This window comes from Engystomops pustulosus, chromosome 6, assembly GCF_040894005.1.
Source record: "Engystomops pustulosus chromosome 6, aEngPut4.maternal, whole genome shotgun sequence".
NCBI classification, from domain to species: domain Eukaryota; kingdom Metazoa; phylum Chordata; class Amphibia; order Anura; family Leptodactylidae; genus Engystomops; species Engystomops pustulosus.
Genome location: NC_092416.1, coordinates 89,309,917 through 89,337,495, shown reverse-complemented (window position 1 = coordinate 89,337,495; position 27,579 = coordinate 89,309,917). Strand labels below are relative to the sequence as shown.

Sequence of the window (27,579 nt, the reverse complement as noted above, 5' to 3'; positions counted from 1 at the left end):
TTGTGTTTTTATGTTTTTTATACTTTATTAAGTTTTTTATGGGAAAGTGACATTTTAGGGGCTTATATTTTATGTATTTATTTTTTATTTATTATAATGTGTAGTGTTAAGTGTTTTTGCATTTTTTTACTTATACATACTTGAACTTAAACCAGTGATGCTCTGATCACTGGTTTAAGTTCAATACACTGCTCTACAATACCATTTTATTGTAGAGCAGTGTAAACTGTCTGAGCAAGCTTGCGCATGCTCAGACAGTTTGCAGTCAGACCCGGAAGGGATCTGGCTGCCATGGAGACCGGGCAGCTCCGGGGCACATGCCAGTCCTCGGAGCTGCCCGGAAGAGGATCGGATCCCCCGGTAAGCGGCACGGGGGATCCGATCCACAGCAGGAACACCCTTACACGCCGCGGTCATGCTTGACCGCGGCGTGTAAGGGGTTAACACCCGCGATCGGAGCCGGCTCCGATCGCGGGTGTTAGCGCAGGCTGTCAGCTGTACTAGACAGCTGACAGCCGCTGCTTCTGGTACCGGCTCCGTTCGTGAGCCGGTCCCAGAAGCTGGACGTTATACTACGTCCCGGTGCGCTAAGTATCTAGCCCCGGGGACGTAGTATAACGTCGTGGTGCGCCTAGGGGTTAAAGAACTAACATTGCAGAATCTTTGAAAACCACATCTCTGTGCGGGTTCTGGATAATGTAATGGGTCTTGTCTCGGCAAGTATCCCAGAGCAACCACATAGCAATCTCTGTCTAATTTGTAAGCCTCTTCCCTTGCTCTAATCTTCACCTTTAAATACAGACATTTTGTGATAAGTGATATAAAAAAATTTACATACGGTAAGTTATATTCCATTCACTTGATATGTGGGATAACCATGGAAATCGATGGTTATCAAAAAGCCATAGTTTTTTTTAACAAGAACTGATTAACATAATACTAAATGTCACTTATACTATAGATGGGTGTTTAAAGTGGGCATATTGAGTTGGTTAAGTGTCTGGGGGGTAAAAATAGCAATGCTCTATAGTAAACGCACTGTTGCTGATTCTCTAAAAAATGAATTGTCATATGTAAGAGTTGATTTATGAATGCTGTAGCCATCCACTGTGGACTTGTTTGCCAGTAAAAAGTTCTTACTGCTGCCCATCTCATTGCTGCTTTTAATACATTACATTAGGCTGGCATGAATATTTGAGGACCTCAGATTTTTTTGAAAGGGAGGGGAGAAAGGGAAGAATAGTAACGTCTGTCATTTTCTCCTAAAGGAAGTAATCTCTTTTCTGCCTCTTGACTGAAATTTTATTGTATCGCTTGCTAAGAAGGATTTAAAACAGAGTGCTAAACCATTTAAGTGCTTTGATATCCTGTGTTTCCTTCAATACATTTTTACTTTTTGCAGAGACAGCACCATTGAAAAAGAATTTAAATGAACCTGTGGATAGCATCTGAAGCCATATATCTAAACAACCATAGATCAGAAGAGGAGAGATGCAAAGGCCGCATCCCTGCTTGAAGCCTGTGCTCGCTCTGTGAAGTGTTCCCCATTGCTCTGACTGATGATCTATTCCCCATACAGGCCTGAAAGTAAATAATAATCCTCCATCTTCTCAGAACAGTAACTAATATGAAGGTGAAACCTCCAAAGTATTTCTGGACCAAGATCGGGCATAATTGGTCCCATGAGGCCATATTTATTTCTAAACAGAATTGATGGCGCTGATGAATCTCTGTAAATAGATAATTCATTAATAAATAAAGCCCTCAGAGTGGTTTCCTTTAGAGAGAATTAAGATGTTTAATGTGACATGAAGGTGCTGCGGGTGGCAATCACATTTTCTTTATTACTCACAGCAAGCTATGTCAAAGAAGGAGCAATGGACAGAGGGAACCCAGAGGTTGGAGGAACCGGTGTCAAAGATGACAGTAAATTTCTGAGGAGGCGTTCCAATGGAGATCTCACCATAGTACTGGGCCTGTGACATACAAGTAATACAGCTAGTCATTGCAAACATCATACACACATTTTTACTTATTTATCGACTGACTTCCTGATGGTTATCACTTCTTTATCAAAGGAAGACAAAGCTTTGTAAATACATAGAATAAACTATTAAGGCACATTTACCTACCTAGCTGCTGGAGTTCATCCAAAGTGCATTGTCCGACGATCATGCACTGTGCCGCGATTCACATGCGCCCAATATCCTGCATGTGTCGCTTCCGCCGGAGTTCACCTTCTTCTTCCCAGTGTATGTAAATGCATTATCTTGCGACACAAATTGAAAGTTAAATCCCGCGCTCAGTCCGAATCCGTTGTCCGACAGCCTGCCCCCAGATTTTTGTTGCATCAAAGCCGGCGCACTTTTCAACGGAAGTGAGATCTGCAAAACGTAGCAAATAAGCCCCATTGTGTTCTGATCCTGCATTACACTCTAGGGTTCATTCATAATTCTACTTATTTTCATTGGAAACAGTCAACAAGCTTCTTGTCGGACACACTGGGGCAGATTTACTTACTCAGTCCTGTCGCGTTCCTGCGGTGTGTTGTCTGACGAGGATTCGGGTCTGTCACGATTCACTAAGATCGTCCACCGGAGTTCACCTGCTTCTTCCTGGTACATGTGAGTGCTGATCTTGCGACACAATTCAGTTTTTAAATTTCGTGGTTTGTCCGAATCCGGCCAGGCCCCCCCCCCCCCCTCTGCACGCTTTCTGTCGCATGCAAGTCAGCGCCGATGTGCCACAATTCGATCGCGTGCGCCAAAAACATGGGACAATTTGGCGCAAAACGGAAATAATCGTGAAAGTGCGGCCGGCGTTCAGACCTTTAGTAAATGTGCCCCACTGACTACACTTTTAGTTTTCTCTACATCAGATTACTGTACAGTGCCTTGTGTCTCCAAAATGCTAATCTTCAGAGCAAGCTGTGAGCAGGCATCATACCAGCAAAAATTGCTTTAATAATAATCTGTATTTATATAGCGCCATAAAATTCTGCAGGGCTTTACAAATCATAAACAAATATAATATTACACAAACAGTACAAACAGTCATATGGAACAATAGGAGTGAGGGCTTGCTCACAAGAGCTTGCAGTTTATGAAGGATGAAGGGGATGACACAAGAGGTATAAGAGCTTGTATAATGGTCCAGACATTCTTTATAAGGGTGATTACAGCTCTGTACCATAATTCAGGATTAATATTAATATATAACTATTTCAATCTAACCTTTAACATCAGTATTCAAGGATTTGTCAAGTATATACATAAGGTATGTTATTTTTTTAGCAATAATCAGAAAAATGCTAAAACATAAATATAATGGAAGATTAGTGTTGATAAGTTCTGGACATTAAAAAAAATTCTACCATACTCACATTTAGGTAGTTGGTAAGTTTTTCAGGTATTTGTGTCAAAAAATGAATTGGCCTTTGGTTTATTGCTTTACTTTCAAAATGTTTCTCCTCTATGGTTATATGGTCACTCAGAGCATGTCTGATGGTTTCGGACTTCTTAAGGGGAATTCTGAAACACAAAGGCAAATTTTACATTCTATGAATACCTCATCCTATTTCCTCAATTTAGTGATATTTGAAGATGGTGTTCAGTTTAGCAACTAATCTGATACTGTTGCTATTTCATCTTAGCAAAAAATGCAAGGAATAGGCCTATCATTGTCTGCTTACAGCCTAGTTTTGTAGAATCTCTCATAGCTAGCTAGGGTTGGGATTCAAATTGTTAACAATAGGCTACCTTTGGGAGCAACAAGTCTGTCATGTAATTTGACGAAGGAAAAAACAATACCTACTACAATAAAGAATTACAATATTTTAAATGGTCTTTAACCCCTTCCCGACATTTGACGTAATAGTACTGCATCGCGGGAGGTGCGTTCCCGCAAAATGCAGTACTATTACGTCAAGCTTCTGGCGCCGGCTCCTGAACGGAGCCGGCGCCAGAAGCTGCGGGTGTCGGCTATATATTATAGCCGACACCCGCCTCTAACACCCGCGATCGGAGATTTCTCCGATCGCGGGTGTTAACCCCTAACACGCCGCGGTCGCGCTGACCGCGGCGTGTTAGAGGCATTTAAAAAGTATTTGATGTCAATCGGACCCCCCCGCGCGGCACTTACCGGGGGGGTCCGCAGCTCCGATCGCAGCCCCGGGACTGCCGGTGCCCGGGGCTGCGCGATCTTCCTCCCGGTGCCGGGTCCGTGCCTCCTGGCAGGACCCGGCTGTAAGACACTGGGCATGCGCAGCATGCTCAGTGTCTTACATTACACAGTGCAATACATCTGTATTGCACTGTGTAACCTGTAAAATAGCTTGAACAAGTGATCAGAAGATCACTTGTTCAAGCTAAAATGTAAGTTACTGTAAAAAAAAGTTAAAACAATAAATAAAGTTTTTTTAAATAAAAATAAATAATAAAAGAAAGTGAAAGTCCCCCCCAAACACCACATTTCCCTGTACAAAAGTAATAAAGTATAAAAAACACTAAATCACAAAAAAACCTCACTTATTTGGTATCGCTGCGTCCGTAACAATCTGTACAATAAATCCTAATCATAATTGGACCCGCTCGGTGAACATGGTAGAAAAAAAAAACCCAAAAACTTGCCAAAAATTAAAACTTTTTATCAAATTGCTTTACAAAAAATGTTCTAAAAAGTGATCCGAAAAAGTTACAAGCACCAAAATGATACCACTGAAAAGAACAACTTGTCACGCAAAAAAATAAGCTCACAACCAGCTCCGTCAATCAAAAAATACTATAGTTATGCTGCTATAAAAATGACAATACTAAAACAAATGCAATTTTTTCTATTCTAGTTTTCCTTCAATAAAATTGGACAAATATAAAATAAACTATATAAATGAGGTATCACCGTAATCGTAGTGATCCGTAGAATAAAGATAATATATTATTGTTATGCTACAGTGAACACCCCCCAAAAAAATGCTAAAAATCCAAAACAAGAATTGATGATTTTATTTTCCTCCACACGTAAAAAGTTAATAAAATTGCTTCAATAAACTAAAAACCCACTAAAATGAAGGTTTTTTTTTACAGTGCATCTCGTCTCGCAAAAAATAAACCCTATTTGTTTAAATTGCTTAAAAAATAAATAAAGATTGTATAGCCTATTCCCAACGCGCGTTGTCATAGAACGGTGCGGTGGGTAGTGACTTGCCCACACGGTACAGACACCGTGATCGGGGCAAGATGGCGGCTGATCCTGACGGCCATCCATCCTGCCCCATGGACCAGAATGGTTCCGTCCCCCCCACACCCCCAGTTTATTATCGCTGCTATTGGCTCATCAATTCAGACCAGCCAATAGAAGCGAATTTACTTATGACGTCAGTAATACCAGTCACCATGTCTGTAGACACGGTGATCGGGGCAGGGTGGCGGCTGTTCCTGACTGCCACCAATTGTGTCTTGTGCTCCAGAAGGGTTTTGCTGCCCCCCTCTGTCCATGTTTGCCGCTATTGGCTGGTCGATTTGGTCCAGCCAAAAGCAGCAATATTCGTCACAATGGGCATCGCTAGGGTGAATAAGAGCAACACTTGGCAATAATTTCCCTACGGAAAACGAAGATATGGTACAAAAGCGCTGGCCGTGCACATTGTACAGATTACGCTGTACAACTCTTACGTGCTGTTCCAATGTGCAGGTCCTGCCGTATCATTTCTCCGTTTTCAAGAGGAAGGTATTAGGAAACTAATATTGGGACAAGAAGGACGGGGCCCCAGTACCTCTGGTTTAGATGTTCCTGTGTTTTGCCAGGACAGCATTTTCCCGGTGAATTCTGCTGCTTCTAATTGTAGGACTCAATAAAGAGTCTGTTCCAAAAGAGGAGTTAGGATGGACACTACATACTACTAAGAGACCTGCGACACCTCCAGAGTGACAAAAGTTTAGTTGGTCCCTTGGTATCATCTACCTCCTTATACGCAACACATTCACAATTCACGCCCAACCTGTTGTGAATTCATTTAGGTAAAATGAATAATTGTAACAACTGTTAGGTCCCGTTGCTCCCTATACCCCTCCATTATTTCATAAGGGGCGCCACATAACGGGCACTGAACTTTCCAGAAATAATTGCAATTTCCATCTTGGACTCCATTGCACATCATATTTGGAAACCACCTATATCAGTGATGGCGAACCTTTTAGAGCCTGGGTGCCCAAACTTCAACCAAAAGCCACTTATTTATTGCAAAGTGCCAGCGCAGAAATTTAAGCAGTAATTTATTTCTCCTTGTTCTTTGACAACTTTCAATCGTTCAGCCTCCTAAAGACACCAATGCAGTTGAAAGGAGGAGGGCAAATTCGCCTTTCATTGTAGGGAGGTTCTGTAGGAAGATTCTTTGAGTCCTGTCTGGTGAACTTCATGCTGGGGTGATGGCCTGGGTGCCCACAGAGAGCGCTCCGAGTGCCGCCTCTGGCACCAGTGCCATAGGTTCGCCACCACTGACCTATATGTTCAAAATGCTCATTTCACCACGTGTATTACCCTACACCACATATTACACCTTGCTATATTCCCCAAGGGGTGTACATTCAACAATTAGGGTCACTTTTCGGGTTTTCCTCTGTTTTGGTACCACTACGGCTCTCCAAATGTATCCTGACACATGTGAAGGATTTCTTGCAAATTTGGCCTCTAAAAGACAAACATCCCTCTTTTCCTCTACTGTGCGCCCATAAAGCATTTTATACGCACATGTGGGGTACTTCTACACTCGGGAGAAATAGTTTTACACCTTTTTTGGGGTTATTTAATATATTATCCCTTGTGGCTTACAAAAATTAGGGGTAAAGTGACATTTATAGGAAAATGTTCACCTTTTTTATGTTTAGGGCCTAATTGGATCATTCACCTGTAGGAGCAAATACATATATTGCACATTGCAAAATTCTCTAAGGGGTGTGCATTCAAAAATTAGGGACACTTTTCGGATTCTTATCTGTTTTATACCGCTAGGGTTCTCCAAATGCATGTCAAACATTTCTGTCAAATTTGGCTTATAAAAGGCAAACATCCCCCTTCCCTTTTACTGTGCGCCCATACAACATTTTATATACACATGTGGGGTACTTCTACACTCGAGAGAAATAGGTCTACACATTTTGGGGGGTTATTACATATTTTTATCCCTTGTGGCTATAAAAAATTAGGGGTACAATGACCTTTATAAGAAAATTTTCACCTTTTTCCTATTTAAGTCCTAATTAAATCAAACAACTTTACGGACAAATACACATATTACACCTTGCTAAATTCTCTAAGGAGTGTGCTTTCCAAAATGGTGATACTTGTTGGGGTTCCGCTCTGTTTTGGTACCACTACAGCTCTCTAAATGCATCCTGACATATGTAAAGGATGTCTGTCAAATTTGGCTTCTTAAAGGCCAACGCCCCTCTTTCCCTTCTGAGCTTCACTGCGTACCCATACAACATTTTATTTGCATGTGTGGGGCAATTTTATACTCGGGAGAAATGCTAGTACACATTTTTTGGGGTTGTTTTATCTTTAATGCCTTATGGGATACAAAAAATAGCCGTAAAGTTGACTTTTTTGGGAAAATGTTCATATTTTTCCTTTTTGGGACCTAATTGAAATAAACACCTGTAGGGGAAAATACACATATTACACCTTGCTAAATTCTCCAAAGGGTGCACTTTCCAAAATGGTGACACTTGTTGGGGTTCCCCTCTGTTTTGGTACCACTAGGGCTCTCCAAATGCATCCTGACACTTGTAAAGGATGATTGTCATATCTGGCTTCTAAAAGGCCAACGGCCCTCTTTCCCTTCTGAGGCCCACTGTGTACCCATACAACACTTTATATGCACAAGTGGTGCAGTTCTGTGCTTAGGAGAAATAGTTTTACACATTTATGGGGGTTGTTTCATCTTTTATCCCTTGTGGCTTACAAAAATTTGGGGTAAAAGTGACTTTTTTGAGAAAATTTTCACCTTTTTTCCCTTTTGGGGCCTAATTGAATCAAACAACTGTTGGGGCAACTACACAAATTACACCTTGCTAAACTCTCCAAGGGGTGTACTTTCCAAAATGGTGTCTCTTGTTGGGGCTTTCCTCTGTTTTGGTACCATTATGGCTTTCCAAATGCATCCTGACACATGAAAACTTTTTCAGCCATATTTGCCCTGCAAAAACGAAACAATGCTCTTTCCCTTCCAAGTGCCCCCCTGTGCCCGTACAGCAGGGTACAGTGACAAAATGGGTATTTGCATACTCAGGAGGAATTGCCCCCAACATTGTAAAATGCATTTTCCTTTTTAACCCATTGTGAAGGTGCAAATTTTAGTGTTCAATGAATCTATAGTAAGATAAAATTACATTTCTGTAATTTCACTTTCATTTATCTTTCACCCTCATGAAACGCTCATAGGGTTAACAAAATTCCCAAAGGTTGTTTTGAATATTTTGAGGGGTGTAGTTTCTGAAATGGTGTCATTTGTGGGGGTTTTCTGTCATGTAGGCCTTATAAAGTCACTTCTAACTAAATTGACCCTCCAAAAGTAGGTTTTGATGATTTTCATGAAAATCTGAAAAATTGCACCTAAAGTTATAAGCCTCCTAACATCCTAAAAAAAGGAAAAGATGTTTGAAAAATGATGCCAAGTTAAAGCAGACATATGGAAAATGTTAGTTATCAAGTTATTTTAGTGATATGACCAACTTTTCAAAAAGTAGAAAATTTTGAATTTGGAAAACATTGTTTCTTTCAAAAATTTTGCCAAATTTCCATTTATTTCATAAATAAATACTAAATATATTGATTAAATTTCTCAACCAACATGAAGTACAATGTGTCATGAAAAAACAATCTCAAAATCAACTGCATATGTTAAAGCGTTCCAAAGTTATAACCACTTAAATAGACACATGTCAGATTTTAAAAAATGGGCCGTGTCAGGAAGGTGAAAAGTGGCTTCAGCGTTAAGGGGTTAAATTAATATATTATTAAATTAACTGTTTTGTATCTAAAAGCCATTTTATTCAGAAACCAATCCCAATACATACAGTTCCAAAGCCAAAAAAAATTAAGCCAGGAATTCCCCAGTAGCCAGTATTAATAAAGCCCCTTAATAGCCAAAAGTAACAGTGCCCCCAGTAGTCAGAAGTAACTGTGCACTTAGTAGCCCTCGCAGTAGCGAGAAGCAACACTGCCCCAATAGCCAAAACAGTGCTCCCAGAAGCCAGAGCAGTGCTTCCCAATATCAAGAGCAGTTCCCCCATAGCCTAAAGTGAAAGTGACCCCAGTAGCCAGTAATTCTAGTGCCCCCAGTAGCCATAGCAGTACCACCAGAAGCCAGAACACTGCCTCCAGTAACAAAAAGTAACAGTGCCCGAGAGTGGCCATAAAAAAAGCTAGTACTTACCTCACCACTGCTTTCTCCAACAGGGTTTCTTCTGCTGCCTCCCCCATGGCACTACAATGATGTCATTGCATGCGCCTGTGGTCAAAGCTTTATTTAGACATCTGGCCTGTGTAGCAGGGACCCTGAGAAGGTGCACGCTGTGAGATTTTGCTCCCTGTGCAGGAGAAGGACGACCAGCTTCCCAACTCACAGTTTGGCGTCATCCTGTGAGATGGGGGGCAGCAAAGCAGGGAGCTACAGGCTCCTGTGCTTTGCAGCTAACAAGGGGAGGGTGCTGGCCTGGCTTCTCCCCGTTTTGGAGTCCGGGCTGTAAAGTTATCAGCCAGCTTTGACGAGCCAGATAGAGACGGTCAGATCCCATTCATGTTGCTAGTTCTGTATTGCATTCTTTATGAATTATTATTTATTGAATAGGTCATACCAAACAGACGAGGCTTATTGGAATATTACTTTTCGCTCTCAGTATAGGGACGTGGTAATTTTGTAGTGGTTATCCTTTTTTTGGTATTTACTGTTTGTTTTTGATTATAGATATACCCTACGGAGACTATGGATTTTCGAAGCAGGGAATCAAACTGGTTGTCTATGGTTACCCAGGTTTTTAATTGCGACTCACGGGGCTCTCTAGTGGGGAATGATGAGACCAAAGAGGCCCAAATGTCAGTGAAAAATCTTTTAAAAAAACGGATTAAGATATGGTGGAATAAAGCTGCATTGGAGCAGTATTTGGCAAAAGATCTTGTACCCAGAGGCCTTAGGGTACAGGTGTATCCCTCATTTGCATTGGATGATGAGGTCATTAGAAAAAGGTGGGAGGAGACATGTAACACCTGCTCTCGCACTTTTATTGAAATCTTGATTGGGATTGAAAAGAAAAAATTGGAAAATATTGAACTGGAACTAGCCACTGTGCAAGATAAAATAAAAACCCTACTATCACCGGATAATTTGAGTAAGTTTGAACAGGATCTGAATAATGAATGCTTGAAGTGGGAAAAAGACACCCAAGCAGTCAAAACCAAAAAATTCCACAGGGATATGGAGGATTTCCAAAAACAACGGGCGTACCGATGGCAGCGGGTGAATTCATCACGCCCGATAAGAAGGTCAGGATCAACAACCTCAATAGACACGGTAGCCTCGGACTCCTCCTGTTCCGCAGCAGAAGGGCCCTCTGGACGGAGGCCTTTATCTCAGCAAAATCGTGGAACTCCGATGAAACGGAAATACAATAACCAAGAGGAACTCACCAGCGGGAAGTTGAAGGTAATTAACCTTTCAAACATTATATTAACATCTGATCAACTTTCCCTCTTGTCATTAGGGCTTAACTTTAGTCCCGTGGCTACATTTGATGATTTTACGGTAATCAAAGATGTCTATTTGTTTGCCCGTAAACTGCTATGGAAAAAACATTTCAGTGGCAATACAAATGATAATTCTTGTTCTATTACAGCCCCGGAAGACCTGGAAATACTCAGGGTATTAGAATCACTTTTACAGGAACAAGAAGAATCTGGGGTGAGTAACCCTGTAAAATTTCCTGCAGAAATTAGACCAAAATCCACCACGTGTCCACCCTTTTCGACGAGTCCTGAGATAGAGATGTTTGGGAAGATGGTCACAGCGGAGTTACGAAAGCTATCTCAGACTCGTCATTTTGACAACCTAACCCGTGGCCAGCGACAGGCTCTACGGGAGTTAAAAAATATGAAGGAGGTGGTATTTAAACCCGCCGACAAAGGGGGAAACGTGGTGGTGTGGCCGATTGCCATGTATGAAGCGGAAGCCTTCAGACAATTGAATCAACAAGAGTGTTACAGACAGTTGTCAGGTAATCCCACCGATACGTTCAAAAATGAATTGACCCATATTTTGGATACAGCCTTGGACAGACGTATTATTCCATCTAGAATCCGCAAAGGCTTAGAAGTGGATTTCCCTATAATACCCACCCTATACCTTTTACCTAAGGTACATAAGGACGCTAAAATACCACCGGGTCGCCCTATAGTGTCGGGTTGTGGAGGTTTGTGCGAGCCCATTTGTAGATTTGTGGATTTTTACTTGCGTCCGTGTGTAGAGGAACTTCCCTCATATATCCGTGACTCAACTGATGTCCTGCAACGGCTGGATGACGTCGTACTGGAACCAGATATGTTTCTGGTCTCATGCGACGTGGAGGGACTATATACTTGTATAGCCCACGATTTGGGGATTGCAGCGGTGAAACACTTTTTAGGCATTCGTGAACTTGATGAGGACCTGGTAACATTCCTGATGGTACTAATAAGATTCATATTGGATCACAATTATTTTCTTTTTAAAGACCGTTTCTTTTTACAAACAAGGGGGACGGCTATGGGGGCCACGTGTGCAGGGCCGGCGCTATGGGTAGGCAAAGGTGGCAATTGCCCAGGGCCCCCAGGGAGAAAGGGGAGAATCTCTTCTTTCAAATGAATCTTGAATTTTGTTTCTAGGTGCTATGGATCCAGAGATATTCAGGTTTAAAGTGAGAATATCAGGTGCCATTTTTATATATAAATATCACTTCCGACGGCAGTTTAACAGTTAATATCTCCGTTTTTCTGCATTTTAGAAACACAAATTTAGATTCATATAAAAGTGGAGACTTTCTTCTTTCATAGGAAAAAAAGAAGTGGGGTTCTATGTGTCACAGAACCAGAGATACAGCCCCCTGAAGTGTCTCCCCCATCTCCAGATTCTTAGCCATCAGGCTGCGGGAGCATTTGCTGCACACAGGAGCTGCTGCACCTCACACATAATGGAAATATTCACTTTATATGTTACTAGTACTACATTTTGAGAAGGGATAATATCAACTAATATTCATGTTTTTAACCCTTCTCTATGCAAATCTAAGAACACACTTTGGGCCACATGTATCAATCGTTTTTTTCTGTTGTTTTTGTGCCTTTTCATTCAGGCGCACCATTTTTTGTGCCATTTTTGCGACTAAATGTGACTAAATTCTAGCTGCGCAGCAAAAAATAACCAGCTTTCCCTCATTTATCCTAGCAATCCAGATGTTTTGATGCGCCTAATGATATTCATCACTTGCGACTTTTCATTTAGGCGCAAAAACACTCCAGCCTGGAGCTGGCGTTATCTGAGAAGAAAGCCCTGAGCCCCTTTGCAGAACAGCTCATTTCTAGCAGCAAAGCTCAGCCAGACACTGCAGACACTAGTACAGATCATACAGACATGAGATACTCTGCAGACACTAGTACAGATAATACAGTCATTAGATACTCTGCAGACAGGAGCTACAGACTCTATTTACACTTCATCACCTTCTATTTACAAAACATTCTGCAGAATCCTGAGCTCAAAGCAAGAGAGAAGAGAACGTTACAGAATGTTGCACATAGTACTGACAAGTGTCCCCCATGTAATTCTACACAGTGTCACCAGTGTGTCTGAGGGGGATACTGTGCAGAATTACAGAGGTGCAGCAGGAGACCAGCACTGGGGGATCCCCTCCAGGAGAAGCCCCTGCTGAGGAGGTCACTGGGTGCTGGGTGTCACACACCTGGGTGCTGCTGTGAGTGTTATCTTCATTCTGGGCTGTGGGAGAAGCAGAGAGGAGCTTGTAGCAGGATCACATGTAAGTGCCTGAATCTAACATTATGCCGAAACTGCGCCAAAATTGCGCCTAAACTGTGTTAAAGTAAAGTGATTAATAAGAGGCAGAAAATATACTTATCACAGATGGTTGTGCTAATTCTGTAAAAGCTTGTGATAATTCTGGAAAACAGTGCACCAGAATTTAGGCACAACTACTACACCTATGCGCACAAAAGTGATAAATGTGGCCCATTCTCTCTTATTCCCTTTTATTTTGTGATAGTTATTTTTTGTTGGGAAAATTGACTGATACGATGCACATTCGATCCTCTTCGCCTAATGTGACTACACCGTGACCAGAACATGTCCATAAAGTTATATGTAACACCAAAAACACACACATGTCCTGGTATAAAGTTTTTATTTCCCATCATCCTACATTATTTACACCTATGTTATGACATTCTCACTCTCATTCTTATGAAGCGGGGAGGGTTCTGTTATTGTGATAATACAATGGCACACATCTAAACGTGACTTTTATTATCTCATTAGCTTGGTTTATGGATATATAGTTATTTATTTGGGTTACCATTGTGTAAGGAACAGACAATGATAGATCTGTGGGAATTTTCTGCAGTTCCCTTTGCTGCATATTTTGGTGAATATATTGGTGTGGGGTCTGTATGATCTCCTCACATCTTACTTTTTTAGGAAAGTATATTTCTTTATATAAGTATTCAGGATTTGTACATATTTTAGAGGAAATTTTGAATGTTAATTGCCAAATGCATCGCCTGGTTGTCTGCTTTCAAAATTCTATAGGTTTTATGTCGCCTTTACTTTTTATTCTGTTTTATTGATATATTTTGCAGGTTGTGACTGTCTTAAAAATGTCTAGCTGAAAAGCAGATATCTAGTTATTACAGTTTTAGTGATATTATGTGGATTTATTCATGTGAACATATCAATAGGGCACATTTGTGAACTCTACAAATGTCCATGTATTACATTTAGGAGATGTGAAGGTAAATATTTTCTGTTTGGATCAAATTTTTTGCCATCAAAGTCAAATTTTAAGTATTTTTAATAAAATGTTTCAATTTGAATCAAAATTGCATGAAGGTGCCTATGTCTATAAAATCTTTGATGCAATTTTGAAAATGGGGCAAGTGTCTGCTTTCAGAAAATATCGGTCCCCCTCCCCAAATTTTTTGGAGTGTGGGAGGAAACCGGAGGACCCGGAAGAAACCCACGCAGACACAGAGAGAACATACAAAATCTTTGCAGATGTTGACCAGCGCTGCAAGGCTGTAGTGCTAATCACGGAGCCACCATGCTGCCCATAAATCTCCCTATCATCTATCTATCTCCTATAAAATTCTCCCATATTACAGTTTGTTTTACCATACTAAAGGAGCCTCTTGCTGACTGTGACTGGTCATAAAATAGTTTTATTTTGGGGCCCCACTTTTAGTTTTGCCCAGGGCCCCACTTTGTCTAGAACCGGCCCTGCACGTGTGCCCCCTCATACGCGAATCTTTTTTTGGGCCTTTGGGAAAGAAATCAGGTCCAAGAGGCTATGGATAGGGCATCTGGACAGGTCATCTCATGGATGCGATTCATAGATGACATTCTATTCATTTGGCAGGGCACAAAGACAGATCTGGATCGATTTTTGGTGGATCTTAATACCAACAATCTTAACATCCGACTAACAAACAACATCAGCCAGGAACATATGGAATTCCTGGATATCCAGATTCTTGTCCAATCCGATGGCCGCCTTAGCACAACAGTATATCGCAAAGAAACATCTGTCAATGCCCTCCTACACGCGAGATCCTTTCACCGTGCTCATACAGTGCGATCTATTCCAACAGGTCAATTCTTGAGGGCACGTCGAATTTGTGACACATCGAGCAACTTTGAGAGTGAATCTTTGACACTCAAAGCACGTTTCAAACAAAGAGGATATCGGGACATGGACATAGAGAGGGGTTACATACGAGCAAAATCCACCGACCAAAGGAACTTGTTTGTCCAGAATCAAAAACAGACACTGGAGAACAAGGTAAGAATTATCACCCCCTATAGTGCACAATGGAGGGAGATGAACATGATTTTTAAACGGTTTTGGCCAATTTTATTATCAGACCCGGAGGTTAAAAAATACTTAGCTGAAGTACCACAGGTAACTTCAAGAAGAGCAAACACCATTGGCGATACTCTGGTGAGAAGCCATTACACGTCCCCCAGATTCCGAAACTACATCTTCGGATCAAAGGGTCCTGATTGGGGGTCACACCCTTGTGGACACTGCTCGGTATGTCCACAAATCACGAAAACTAAGATCTTTCAGGACTCTGATGGACAGAGAAATTTTAATATTGTCCATTTTATCAATTGCAGCACTACGGGGGTGGTGTATATCATTCAATGCCCATGTGGACTCATGTATGTGGGTATGACCACAAGAGAATTGAGAGTCCGACTCCAAGAGCATATTAAGGACATTCGATCAGCGGTAAGCTCCAACCTACAGATTTGGAAAAAATATCCAAACTTAAACCAGTCCCAAAACATTTCTTTGAGTGCCATGAGAGCAAATGGCAAGATTTGAGGGCATTCGGCATAGACAAGATTATTTTGGGAACTCGTGGAGGTGATGTCTTCAAGAGACTTGAGCGTATTGAACTTAAATGGATAGTGAAATTAGCCACCACATCTCCATTGGGCCTGAATGAAAAACTGTCCTTTTCCCCATATTATTAATTGAAGTCAGGAGTCCGGTTTTTATTGTATGGTTGTTGACATCTATAACATTGGCATATTGGAGTAGTATATGGGTGTATTATAAGGCCATGATATAGTTTGCTTTTTATTCATTTTTGAGTGATTTTATGTTGTTTTCATCGTTTAGGGATCTGGTTTTGGATGCATGGCTATCTAGCGAATTCAGGAGTCATCAACAAGTGAATAATGGCTGTTGACATCTATATACGGCTGTATAGGAATCTTTCAATAATTGGACCAAGTCAAAGTCGCTTCCTCATGAGGGTGTTCATGTTTATTTATCATGCCATACGGGCACGATTTGTATCTACTTCTATATGTACATAGTTTACATTTTCCTATGAAATTATTATATTATGATGTTCACTATATGCACTTTATACTATTCGGGTACCTTACAAATAGTCTTATTGACTTCAAACACTACATTTTGCACTAATGCACTTTATAATATATAGGTAACTTGGATATAATTCTAAATAATTTTTATTCATTTTGCTTTGTACTTATTACATCCTCTAATTTATTTTTAATTCAGCACTTACACTAGCATTGGTATATTGCACAGTTGTCATTATTAGACAATATTTAATGTATAGTGATCACTAATCTTGTTCTGCACACCATTCACGTGTACAGTCCCATAAGGCTGGCAATTCATTACGCTTGGATATGCCCCCATCATATATCACATTTTCGTTTCACCAATTCTTATACACACACTCATAAAATACATAATTATAAACTTTTCATTTATGCACTCATATTTTATATATTAACAACATTTGTGTTATTAATTGTATGTTTTTATTATGTACTATCAATATTACTCACTGTTGATTTTCTGCACTTTTATTTTTCACATTTTGTCACGAGCACCTCACTTTTTGGTACACTCGGTGTTTAATATCGTAGCACTAAGACTCACCTTTTGCCATTTTAATTAATAGTATGGTCAAGCAAAATATATATATATATATATAATAGTAATTATCCTTATTCCTGCCCATATCCAATATGGACGGCTGATGCGCATTGCTCCGGCGCGCATGCGCGATCCGGACTTCCGGTCCGGACTTCCGGTTGACGGTGACGCGCTAATGATGCGGGTCACGTGTCTTCCGGCGGTCCGTGCCCGGTCTTCTCTGGCTCGTGCGCGGTGACCGGACCAATGCGCTGACACCTACAGCTGATCCAATCCTAGACAATTGAGGTAACTTCCACTCCTACACATAGCATTACTATTGGTCCCTGTTTATTTTTGGGGGTAGTTCCCCTGCCATATATACTCTCCTTTTGCCATACTGCAGCACATCCCCTTGAGGAAGCGACGGCGAAACGTACGTCGGGGTGCTGCGGTGGTGGTCTTGAGAGCCTTATGGTAGATTAGTAGGCCTTTATACATGTAACGCCCTCTTTTCACTAGGGCAAAATTGACTATTGGGCCTTATTATCTACATAAAAACATATGTATATGGTTCTCTATATTTACTCTTATACCTATTCAGGTGGATTTGTGTTCCAATTGACCACCACCGCTCATGTGTGTTTGTTGTTGTGCATTTTTAGTGATGTTTTTAAATTGTTTTGTCCTTTTTGGTTACCTTGTGTGAATAAAATTTAAGTAATGTATTGCATTGGTTTATGTATTGTGATTTTTTGTTAATATGGTCCTGAGTACTATTATTGGTATTTACTTTTCGCTCTCAGTATAGGGACGTGGTAATTTTGTAGTGGTTATCCTTTTTTGGTATTTATTATTGGAATATGCTCCTGGACACTCGAGGAATGAACCACAAAAAGACCTATCATATATTTATTAAACGCAATATTTTTTCACACAGCCTATTCAGATATCTATCAATCACAAATAAGGTTATAAAATATACTAAATGCCTTGTAGATTTTATAGGTAAAACGTATGTGCCTATTGCTATCATATCATCATATACTTACATCACAATTAGTATACACCCCTCTTCATACCACGCCCACACAGGAAGAGGCTTTTTCAAATAGGTTTCATTTCAAATAGGTTCTATATTGCTTGTTTTTAATATTGTCATGGAATCAATAAACTCAGATATTTTTTAATAAATTGGAGCTAGTGCAGATGTATTTTATCTCTTTTGAACTGTTCATTGCCTTGGACCCGAAACAAGCGTTCTTCTGTCAAGTCCAGAGCAGCTGGAGAGGTTGGATGAGCTATAGCACATTTTTTCCTTTTTTTGCTATACATATTATAAATGTCAAGTCTCCTGCACACACACATGAGATTAATCAATACTGGCGCGGGGTCTTCACGAAACTGATGCTCCTGCACTGCTCGGGAAGTGTGCATCATTTCTTTTTTTTGTGAACTTTATTCATGCTGCATAATTATGGGACAGACAGAATTGTGGCACGCGCCAGTAATAAATGTGGAGCAAACTCCAACTACAGTCATGGCCAAAAGTTTTGATAATGACACAAATATTATATTTGCACATGATCTGTTGCCCTCTGGTTTTTATGTGTGTTTGTCTGATGTTTTTATCACATACATGGATGTGTCTTTAGGCAAGACTGTGAGAGAGCCAATTCCCTTGAATGGTTGCAGGATGCTTTACAGTTGTCATGAGACAAGACTGGTGGTATCGCTCACCTTGTCTTCTCCCAACAAGCTGTTTTCAAGATGTTCCAAACAATTGGAAAGAGGATTCATCAGAGAAAATGACTTTACCCCAGTCCTCAGCAGTCCACTCCCTGTACCTTGTGCAGAATATCAGTCTGTCCTTTTTGTTTTTTTCTGGAGAGAAGTGGCTTCTTTGCTGCTCTCCTTGACACCAGGGCTTACTCCAAGAATCTCCACCTCACAGTGCGTGCAGATGCACTCACACTTGTCTGAGCAAGCTCTGCACTGCTGGTAACCCGATCCAAAAGCTGAAACACTTTTATGAGATGGCCCTGGTGCTTGCTGGTCCTTCTTGGACGCCCTGGAGTCTTTTTGGCAACAATGGAACCTCTCTCCTTGAATTCCTTAGGTGCAGGGTAGTCAAGAGCGAGTGGCGCACAGCAAGACCGGGTGATGGTTCCAATATATTTTCTTTTTATTTAAATCATAAAAGGTACACGGAAGACACACAACGCATTTCGGGGATCTGTGGTCCCCTTTTTCAAGTGGATTAGTGATCGAGCCCTGGAGATGCGATGCCTTACTTTGAAGCACAACTCTACCAGGTAAGCGACTGTCCAACCACGTCATATACCCTGAATCAAAACGATATCACCCTATGAGCGCTGTTGTGTTCCCTATCTGCTATCCTTCCTTGAATTCCTTGATGATGCGAAATATTGTTGACTGAAGTGCAATCTTTCTAGCTGCGATACTCTTCCATGTTAGGCCAGTTTTGTGTAGTGCAATGATGACTGCACGTGTTTCTTTAGAGATAACCATGGTTAACAAAGAAACAATGATGCCAAGCACCGGCCTCCTTTTAAAGTTTCCAGTGGTGTGATTCTTACTTAACCCCTTAATGCTCTGTGCCGTAGCTCTATGGCGCAGAGGTATAAGGAGTGTATGAAGAGGGCTCACGGGCTGAGTCCTCTTCATACAAAAGTGGGGGTTTTTGCATTATGCAGAAAACCCCCACCGCTAATAACCGCAGTCGGTGCTTGCACCGATTGCGGCTTTTAACCCTGTCGTTGCCGGCGGCGTTTAAAAGACGGCGGTGCGTGGGCGCCGCCATCTTTTTTTACGATTGCCGCGTCCCCGAACGTCATCGGGGGGCGCCGATCGGTTGCCATGGTAGCCTCGGGTCTTCTTTTGACAAGAGGCTACATGGCTTCTGGAGATTCGTTAAAATGAGGCAGTGGCTCATTGTAATGAATGACCTGCAAAAATGCCATATATTGCAATACAGAAGTATTGCAGTATATGGTAGGAGCGATCTGACCATCTAGGGTTAATGTACCCTAGATGGTCTAAGAAATAGTGGAAAAAAAAAAGAAAAAAAAAGTTTAAAAAATAAAAAAAATTCATAAAATATTAAAAATTCAAATCATCCCCCTTTCCCTAGAACTGATATAAAACATAATAAACAGTAAAAATCACAAACACATTAGGTATCGCCGCGTCCCAAAATGCCCGATCTATCAAAATATAAAAATGGTTATGGCCGGCGGTGACCTCCGAGGCGGGAAATGGCGCCCAAATGTCCGAAATGCGACTTTTACACCTTTTTATATCACATAAAAAATGAAATAAAAAATGATCAAAATGTCGCACAGACCTCAAAATGGTAGCAATGAAAACGTTGCCTCATTTCGCAAAAAATGACACCTCACACAGCTCCGTACCCCAAAGTATGAAAAAGTTATTATCGTCAGAAGATGGCAAAAAATGTTTTTTGTAAACATTCGTTTAGTTTTTGAAAATGTATTAAAACACAATAAAACCGGTATAAATTTGGTATCACCGCGATCGCACCGAACCAAAGAATAAAGCTGAGGTGTTATTTGAGTGCACAGTCAAAGTCGAAAAAACTGAGCCCACAAGAACGTGACGCACGTGCATATTTTTTTAAATTTTTCCACATTTGGAATTTTTTTCAGCTTCGCAGTACACGGCATGTTAAAATAAATAACATTACGGGAAAGTAAAATTTGTTACGCACAAAATAAGCCCTCACACAGGTCTGTACACGTAAAAATGAAAAAGTTATGGATTTTTGAAGTTGGAGAGCGAGAAATGAGCGGAAAAGCCCTGCGTCCTTAAGGGGTTAATCATGACAGATTGATCTCCAGCCCTGTCCTCATCAACACCCACACCTGTGTTACTGGAGCTATCACTAAAACAATGTTAGCTGCTTGTTTTAAGGCACGCCTGCAATGAAGTTGAAATGTGTTTTGGGGGAAAAAGTTCATTTTCTAGGAAAATATTGACTTTGCAATTAATTCTGGAGTATATACAAATTGCCATTATAAAACCTGACTTTGTAAAAATTAACATTTGTATTATTCTCAAAACTTGTGACCATGAGTGTAATCAATGACACACCCCATTAAGTGTACAATTTTTCAGTCTAGTTCAACAGCCGTGACACAAAAATGGTGCAGACACTTTATAAATATATGTGCAAGCAGTTTGCATGTTCTTTTCAGCGCAAAGTCAGATAGAAAGTTGGCGCAAAGTCTTTAATAAATGCAAGCCACTGTATGACCTGCCACATATGGGAGGAACGGCAATAAATGATTTTAAAAACAAGGGTCTTCCTACTTGAATACTTTGTGGGACAATGGCCCACATTTATCAAAAGTAGTGCAAACTACACCATGTGGCTCATTTACTAAGGTCACTTCCGTCGGACTGTTTGCCGTTTTAGGGATTTGTGCAGCTTTGACAGGTATTTAACAGGGGATTGTGTTGCACGCGATTGGATTTTGCCAGCTTTCATGTGACAAAAATGGGGGGGGGGGGCGTTGGACGATCAGACTGATTCAGATTGAGCGTGGGATTTAAGTTTCAAATTATGTCGCAAGGCGATGATAATCGGGCGCACGAATTTAGTGACTCGCAGCACAGTGCATTATCATCGGACAATGTACTTTCTGTGAACTCCATGGAATGGGTAAGTAAATGTGCCCCTTTGTGTAGTTTGCAAGATTATTGAATACTGGTGCACGGTCTTCATTAATATGGTGCAATCTGCACTGCTTGAGAAACGTGTGCACTGACTTTTTTTCTTTAACATGGGCTGACTCCTCACTGGAACGCCCCTAAAGGTGCAGAATTTTGTGTTTCGCTGAACACAGTGCTGCCATGACACAAAACTGACGCAAACACTTCATAAATATATATGCAATCACATTCTTTTCAATGCAAAGTCAGACAGAAAACTGGTGCAAACACTTTTGTGAATGTAAGCCAGTTTGTTAAACTGTATTACAAATGTTTCACTTTTTTCACTTATATAATAAAGATACACAATAAAAATCCAAGAAGTTATTGAGTACTTTCATCAAGATGGCCAGAAAGGTTTTATACCTTTCCAGTCTCTTGCCAAATATTTGCAAGACTAGCAGACATCTGAATGTAAGAAGTACATCTTTTATAATGATTGCATTATAAATAATACAAAATGCATATCTAATGTATGTGGTAAATGGAAAGTTATTGAGTGTGTCCTCAACAGACTTTCATTTTGTCTTGTTAAAAAGCAATGTGTCACACATCTATAGGGCAGTGGACAAATCAAAGACACTTATACGTAAATGGCTGAGCTTGATGTCTGACCCTGGCTCCCCTGGGTGAGCTTCATTATGTTAAAAGAAAACTATACCTGCTTTGGGCTGATGTAAATTGCCACTACAATTTGAGGCAGTTAGCATGATTGTTCTTAAATATGTCATTCGAGGGAATGCCCCATCACCAATTAAACCAGACCCTCTGTTCATGGGTCATGTTTGATACCCCATTCTACTCTAAGAAAATATGACTAAGTTGCAATGCCAGAAACAGGCTATGGAAAGATATGGCACTGTTTCTGGAAGAAAAAAGTAGTCATATTCTTACCAATGCAGGACAAACCCTTTATATTTCAAAAATAATTGGTTACAATATGCAAAGAGGTTTAAAACATTGTTTGCACAAGATAAAAAGGATTTTTTCCATGGAAAATATTACCTGGCAGTCTGGTTAGAAGGCAGGCACATAGCATTATAGAAGTATAATTCCAGAACGTGGCACATTTACTAACAGCAGTGTAAAATGCCACCCGTTCTTCATAAATCTTGCGCCCTCTGCACTGCCCCAACAGAGTGCACCCCTTTTTTTATTAGTTCACCCTTAAATAGGGTGTGCAATATAATTCTGTCGGACTTTGCATTTTAATCTGGCGCACGGTCCAACTGAGCATCGGAATGCCCCCCCCCAGGCTCTTCTTAAATATCTGTACCAGCAGTTTGCATCTGCTTTTAATGACCTCTTCTCAGCAAACCGATATAGAGGTCTTGTATGTAACCTAGTGAAAACAGGGGTATCATAATCTGTAGATCCCTGCTTAACAAACACAGATAAACTTTGCACATACACATATGTATCACACTACTACACATATGTATCACACTACAGCACAGCAACTATAGAGTTAACTAATCAGAACTGCTGTATTGACATCACACAATATTGTTACATTTCCAGTGCAGAGCAGCTCCAGTGTCTGAGTTGTGCAGCAGAGAACACCTCAGCAAAATCTGGGACAAGAGAGATTGCACATTAGAAAGAGCTGGAAGCACAAGACCTTTCTGTACAGGAGAGAGAATATATGTATCTGTAGAAGCTCCTCTACCAGAGGGTCCAGAGATATCTGCAGAGGGAGGACACTGGAGCACAGAGACACCTCAGCCTCCATACATCAGGTACTGGAGTGACTGCCCCAGCCCCTAGAACAGTGATGGCTAACCTATGGCACTGGTGCCAGAGGTGGCACTCAGAGCCCTTTCTGTGGGCACTCAGGCCATCACCAGAGATGACTCCAGGTATCTTCCTGCAGTCCCAGACAGCCCAGGACTTGCTGTGCACAGAGCTATATTAAAGTGACAGCTCTACCTGGGACTATTTTCTGCTTTATTGGTGTCCTCAGGTGCTGGTATCAATGAAAACTGTGACAGAGAAGCGAGTATAAATCACAAATTACATTTCTGTGTTGGCACTTTGCGATAAATAAGCGGGTCTTTTTTGTAGTTTGGGCACTCAGTCTCTAAAAGGTTCGCCATCACTGCCCTAGAACTTGTCTTGGAATATAATTGCTGTGCTTAGCGACTGAAGTGTTCATATTGCTAAGAATAAACTGTTAAAAGAGACTGTGGAATATGTGCTGATCCATCTGGGCCTTATATTGCGTAACTACACACCCTCAGAATCCTAAAAGAACTCGCCCCTGCTAGCCGATCATGGTCTGGCGTGTGTGGCTGTTACATTGGTGGCTCGTACGCAGATTTTGCTGTACTAACAATAGCCATGGGTATGCAGCAACAGTTAGATGCCATTAGTGGGTCTCTCCTGCAATTAACCCACACAGAACTGGTGTCAGTGGCCAAACAAGCCAAGGTGCCAGAAGACAGAATAAATCAAGCCCGCAACCGCAGACATCTAATCTTAGCCATTAATAGCACCCTAGATGAAGTTGAGGAGAGTGAAGAATCAGAGAGTGTGATTGTGTTCTTGCAAAGACTAGCCCAATTTATTGCAAGACTGGGGACTAGTAACCCAGATGAGGGTTTGGTGCCTGAAGAGGACCTGTCATCCCCACAAAAGGTGCTGCAAGGATTAAAAGATCAGATCCATGCCCTACAACAGGGCAGAGTCAGCTACTACACTAGAAGGGTTATTTAGCGCTGGTCCATCTCCAAGCAAGTCTAAGGCTATATTCACACGAACGTATGGGGGACGTATATACGGCCGACGTATATACGGCCGATATACGTCCCCCATACACTCCTATGGGCGCACGGCACCCTACGGGAGCGGTACGGTGCCGCAAACGTGCGGCACCGTACCGTTCCGTACCCGGGAAAAAGATAGGACCTGTCCTATCTTTTCCCGTAATACGGGGCCGTGCGCCATAGGTTGCTATGGAGAGGGGCGGGGGTGAGCTGCGCTCACCTCCTCCTCCTCTCCCCGTACACTGCCGTTGCCCGCTACGGTACGGTACGGGCGGGCAACGGCAGTGTGAATATAGCCTAAGCCTGTAATACCAGTATTTAGAACCAGTCCTACTCCTGAGATCTCCATCAGCAGAGTTTAAAATAAATGGCAAGATTGGGGAGCAAGAGGAAATAGAAAGACTGTCCTATACTAATCTTATTCACCAGCATGGATTTGGGAGTCCAGAAAGGATACCGTCATGAAGAATTTATTGAAGCAGCGGTGAAAGCCATCTGTCCAGGACTGCACCTCAGAAATATGCTGGAAATGAAAAATAATCTGACTTTACTCCAACTCAGAATTATCTTAAAGGGACATTACAAAGAAGAAAGCACATCTGACCGTTACCATAAACTGATCAATATCTCTCAAGACAGTAGACAATCCCCTCAAAACTTCTTGTTCAGAGCTATTGTGCTTAAAGAGAGGCTTTTGTTTGTATCCAGAGAAGATGAAGCGGAAGAAAGATTTGATCCAGGTTTAATTTAGAAGAAGTTTCTCAGATCCGTTTGGACAGGTTTATTAAGTGAAAACATCAAGTTTCAGTTGAAGTGGTATCTGGAAGTGCCCCACATAACAGATGAGAAATTAATGGAGAAACTGAATGATGCTGTCAGCCTTGAATCAGAGAGAAAGCAAAAGTTAAAGAAGCACTCTGCAAGCAAAATCACTTAGGATGGGTTGAAGTTACCTTTCAATTGTGTGCCAAGCAGAACAATTCTTGTGAACTGTCAGTACCCTTCCTGGTTAGCAGTGACCAGCAAGTCGCAGAAGAACCTATTATCGGTTACAATGTGATTGCTGAAGCGGTTCACCAAACCAAGATTCACACTCCACTAGTGGACTCAGTGGGGCAGATTTATCAAGTATCTGAAAGTCAGAATATTTCCAGTTCCCCATGCAAACCAATCACAGCTCCCCTTTAAAATATTCTTGAGCACTGGTAAAATGAGAGCTGTGATTGGTTGCCATGGGCAACTAGAAATATTCTGACTTTCAGACACTTGATAAATCTGCCCAGTGTCTACATCCATTTGCAAAAGGACAGCAGAGAGAGTGGTGCAAGCTCTCAAGAAGGCCAAACAACAGATTCCAACAATGTGCGGGATTTAAGAATTAGAATTAGAAGACATACACTTACAAGCACCGGGAAGAAGAAGGTGAAGCGACGGATGCAGGAAATTTTTAGTTAATTTGCCCCATTATGTTTCATACACCAGTTTCAGACACTTTCAAGACCTACCCTGACTATGTTCAAGCTTGGAAACAACGCATGACTGAAGCCTATAAAATAGCTTCTAAAGTTGCCACTGAAGGACAACACAAAAACAAACAACACTTTGATAGAAAATCTACAACATTGAAAGTGGAAATTTGGGCTGTATTAAGGCTACAGTACTCTATGGGGCAAATTTACTTACCCGGCCCATTCGCGATCCAGCGGCGCGTTCTCTGCTCTGGATTCGGGTCCGGCCGGGATTCATGAAGGTAGTTCCTCCGCCGTCCACCAGGTGGCGCTGCTGCGCTGAAAATCATCTCCACGCGCCGGAATGCACCACCTCGGACCAGGTGAAGGTAAGCGGTCACCAAGCGACACTTTTTCGGGTTTTAAATGCGGCGGTTTTTCCGAATACGTCGGGTTTTCGTTCGGCCACGCCCCCCGATTTCCGTCGCGCGCATGCCGGCGCCGATGCGCCACAATCCGATCGCGTGCGACACAATCCCGGGGCAATTCAGGTACAATCGGCGCAAATCGGAAATATTCGGGTAACACGTCGGGAAAACGCGATTCGGGCCCTTAGTAAATGACCCCCTATGTGTCCAACACACCAAAAACAATGTATAATTCAAACAAAGAGCAAGCCGGTGTGTATAGGCTGAAAAAATACTATTTTTATTACATAATTTATTCTAAGCACACCAACAAGATGTCACACCTCAAAAGTTTTAAAAACATTTAAAACGTGTACAAATACACATGAAAAAACAAGTGGATCAAGGCAAATCACCAAGGCCCACACACGGCCACAAGTCAATAAGTAATGCGGACAACGGTCCCCCACATAAAGTGAATACATGAAAAAATGTACATGCCGAACAGCCCTAACAAGATTTTAGTGCATCCTTGCAGAGGTCCTCAAGGAAAGGAGGGCACCCTGTCAAGAAGTTGGTATGGGAAACAGGGCAGAATCATACGGCTAACATCAAACCATATAAGAAAAGTGATGAGAGGGACTATGTAGTCCTAGACCTGTGGCCGAAGGCCACAGATCACATGATTGCGACGTAACGCGTGGGGTGCCTAGGACTACATCGTCCCTCTCATCACTTTTCTTATATGGTTTGATGTTAGCCGTATGATTCTGCCCTGTTTGATTAATATACTTTGATAGAAAATGTCATAGAGCTGAATTGTTACCTAGTTAGTGAGAAATCTACTTGAAAAAGGTGGACCTGGTAAACTTTGTTCTTACTGGAAGGACAAAATCTATGTAGTTGTCAAAAGAAAGAGTGAAGACAGTCCTGTATATGAAGTGAAGCAAGCAACAGGAAACAACAATAAAACAAGAATCATACACCGAAACTTGTTATTGCCTTGTGACTACTTACCACCAGATAAATTCAATCTTGAATTAAGAAATCAACCTAAACCTTCTAAACCTTATAGAAGACCTCAACTTGAAGAACCACTTGACGAACCTGAAGAAAATTACTTTGGCAGCTCAGATGAAGAAGATAATACTTACATTTTGAGAATGCCTACTAGGAGCAGTAATCCAAAACAGAAATACATTAAACCCTGAAGCCTCAGAGTTTACACCACAAACATTTTGTGAAGAAACTCCCGAAAGCACTGAAATCATATCGGAGCAAATTATAGTTAAACCAGAAGCTGAAACAAATCAGGAACCTGAACTTGAACCAATTACGGAAGTTGATGCTGATGATCCAATACCTGAGACTGTAATCAGATCTTCTACAAAGAGAGAAGAACACCTCTCATTTTAACCTATGACACATTGGGTGACCAAAGTGCCGTACCAAAAACTGTTCAATTAAAACAAGTTCTATTACTTGT

General features: G+C 41.3%; 2 protein-coding genes across 2 annotated transcripts in view; one reads left to right on the top strand and one right to left on the bottom strand.

The window, feature by feature from the left end:
• The window catches only part of LOC140063976 (cathepsin D-like), a 61,902-nt gene that overhangs the window by 15,733 nt on the left and 18,590 nt on the right, over window positions 1–27,579 (bottom strand). Inside the window, exons 2-3 of the mRNA XM_072110322.1 lie at window positions 3,383–3,530; window positions 1,853–1,976 (exon numbers count right to left, since the gene is read on the bottom strand). Coding sequence (XP_071966423.1) covers window positions 1,853–1,976; window positions 3,383–3,530 — 272 coding nt within the window. The remainder of the gene's footprint in view (window positions 1–1,852; window positions 1,977–3,382; window positions 3,531–27,579) is intronic.
• Window positions 7,917–16,019, top strand: LOC140063977 (uncharacterized). Its single transcript, XM_072110323.1, has 4 exons — window positions 7,917–10,696; window positions 10,887–10,951; window positions 14,902–15,092; window positions 15,942–16,019. The coding sequence occupies exons 1-2, from the start codon at window positions 9,980–9,982 to the stop codon at window positions 10,917–10,919; spliced, it is 750 nt and encodes a 249-aa protein (XP_071966424.1). The 5' UTR covers window positions 7,917–9,979; the 3' UTR covers window positions 10,920–10,951; window positions 14,902–15,092; window positions 15,942–16,019.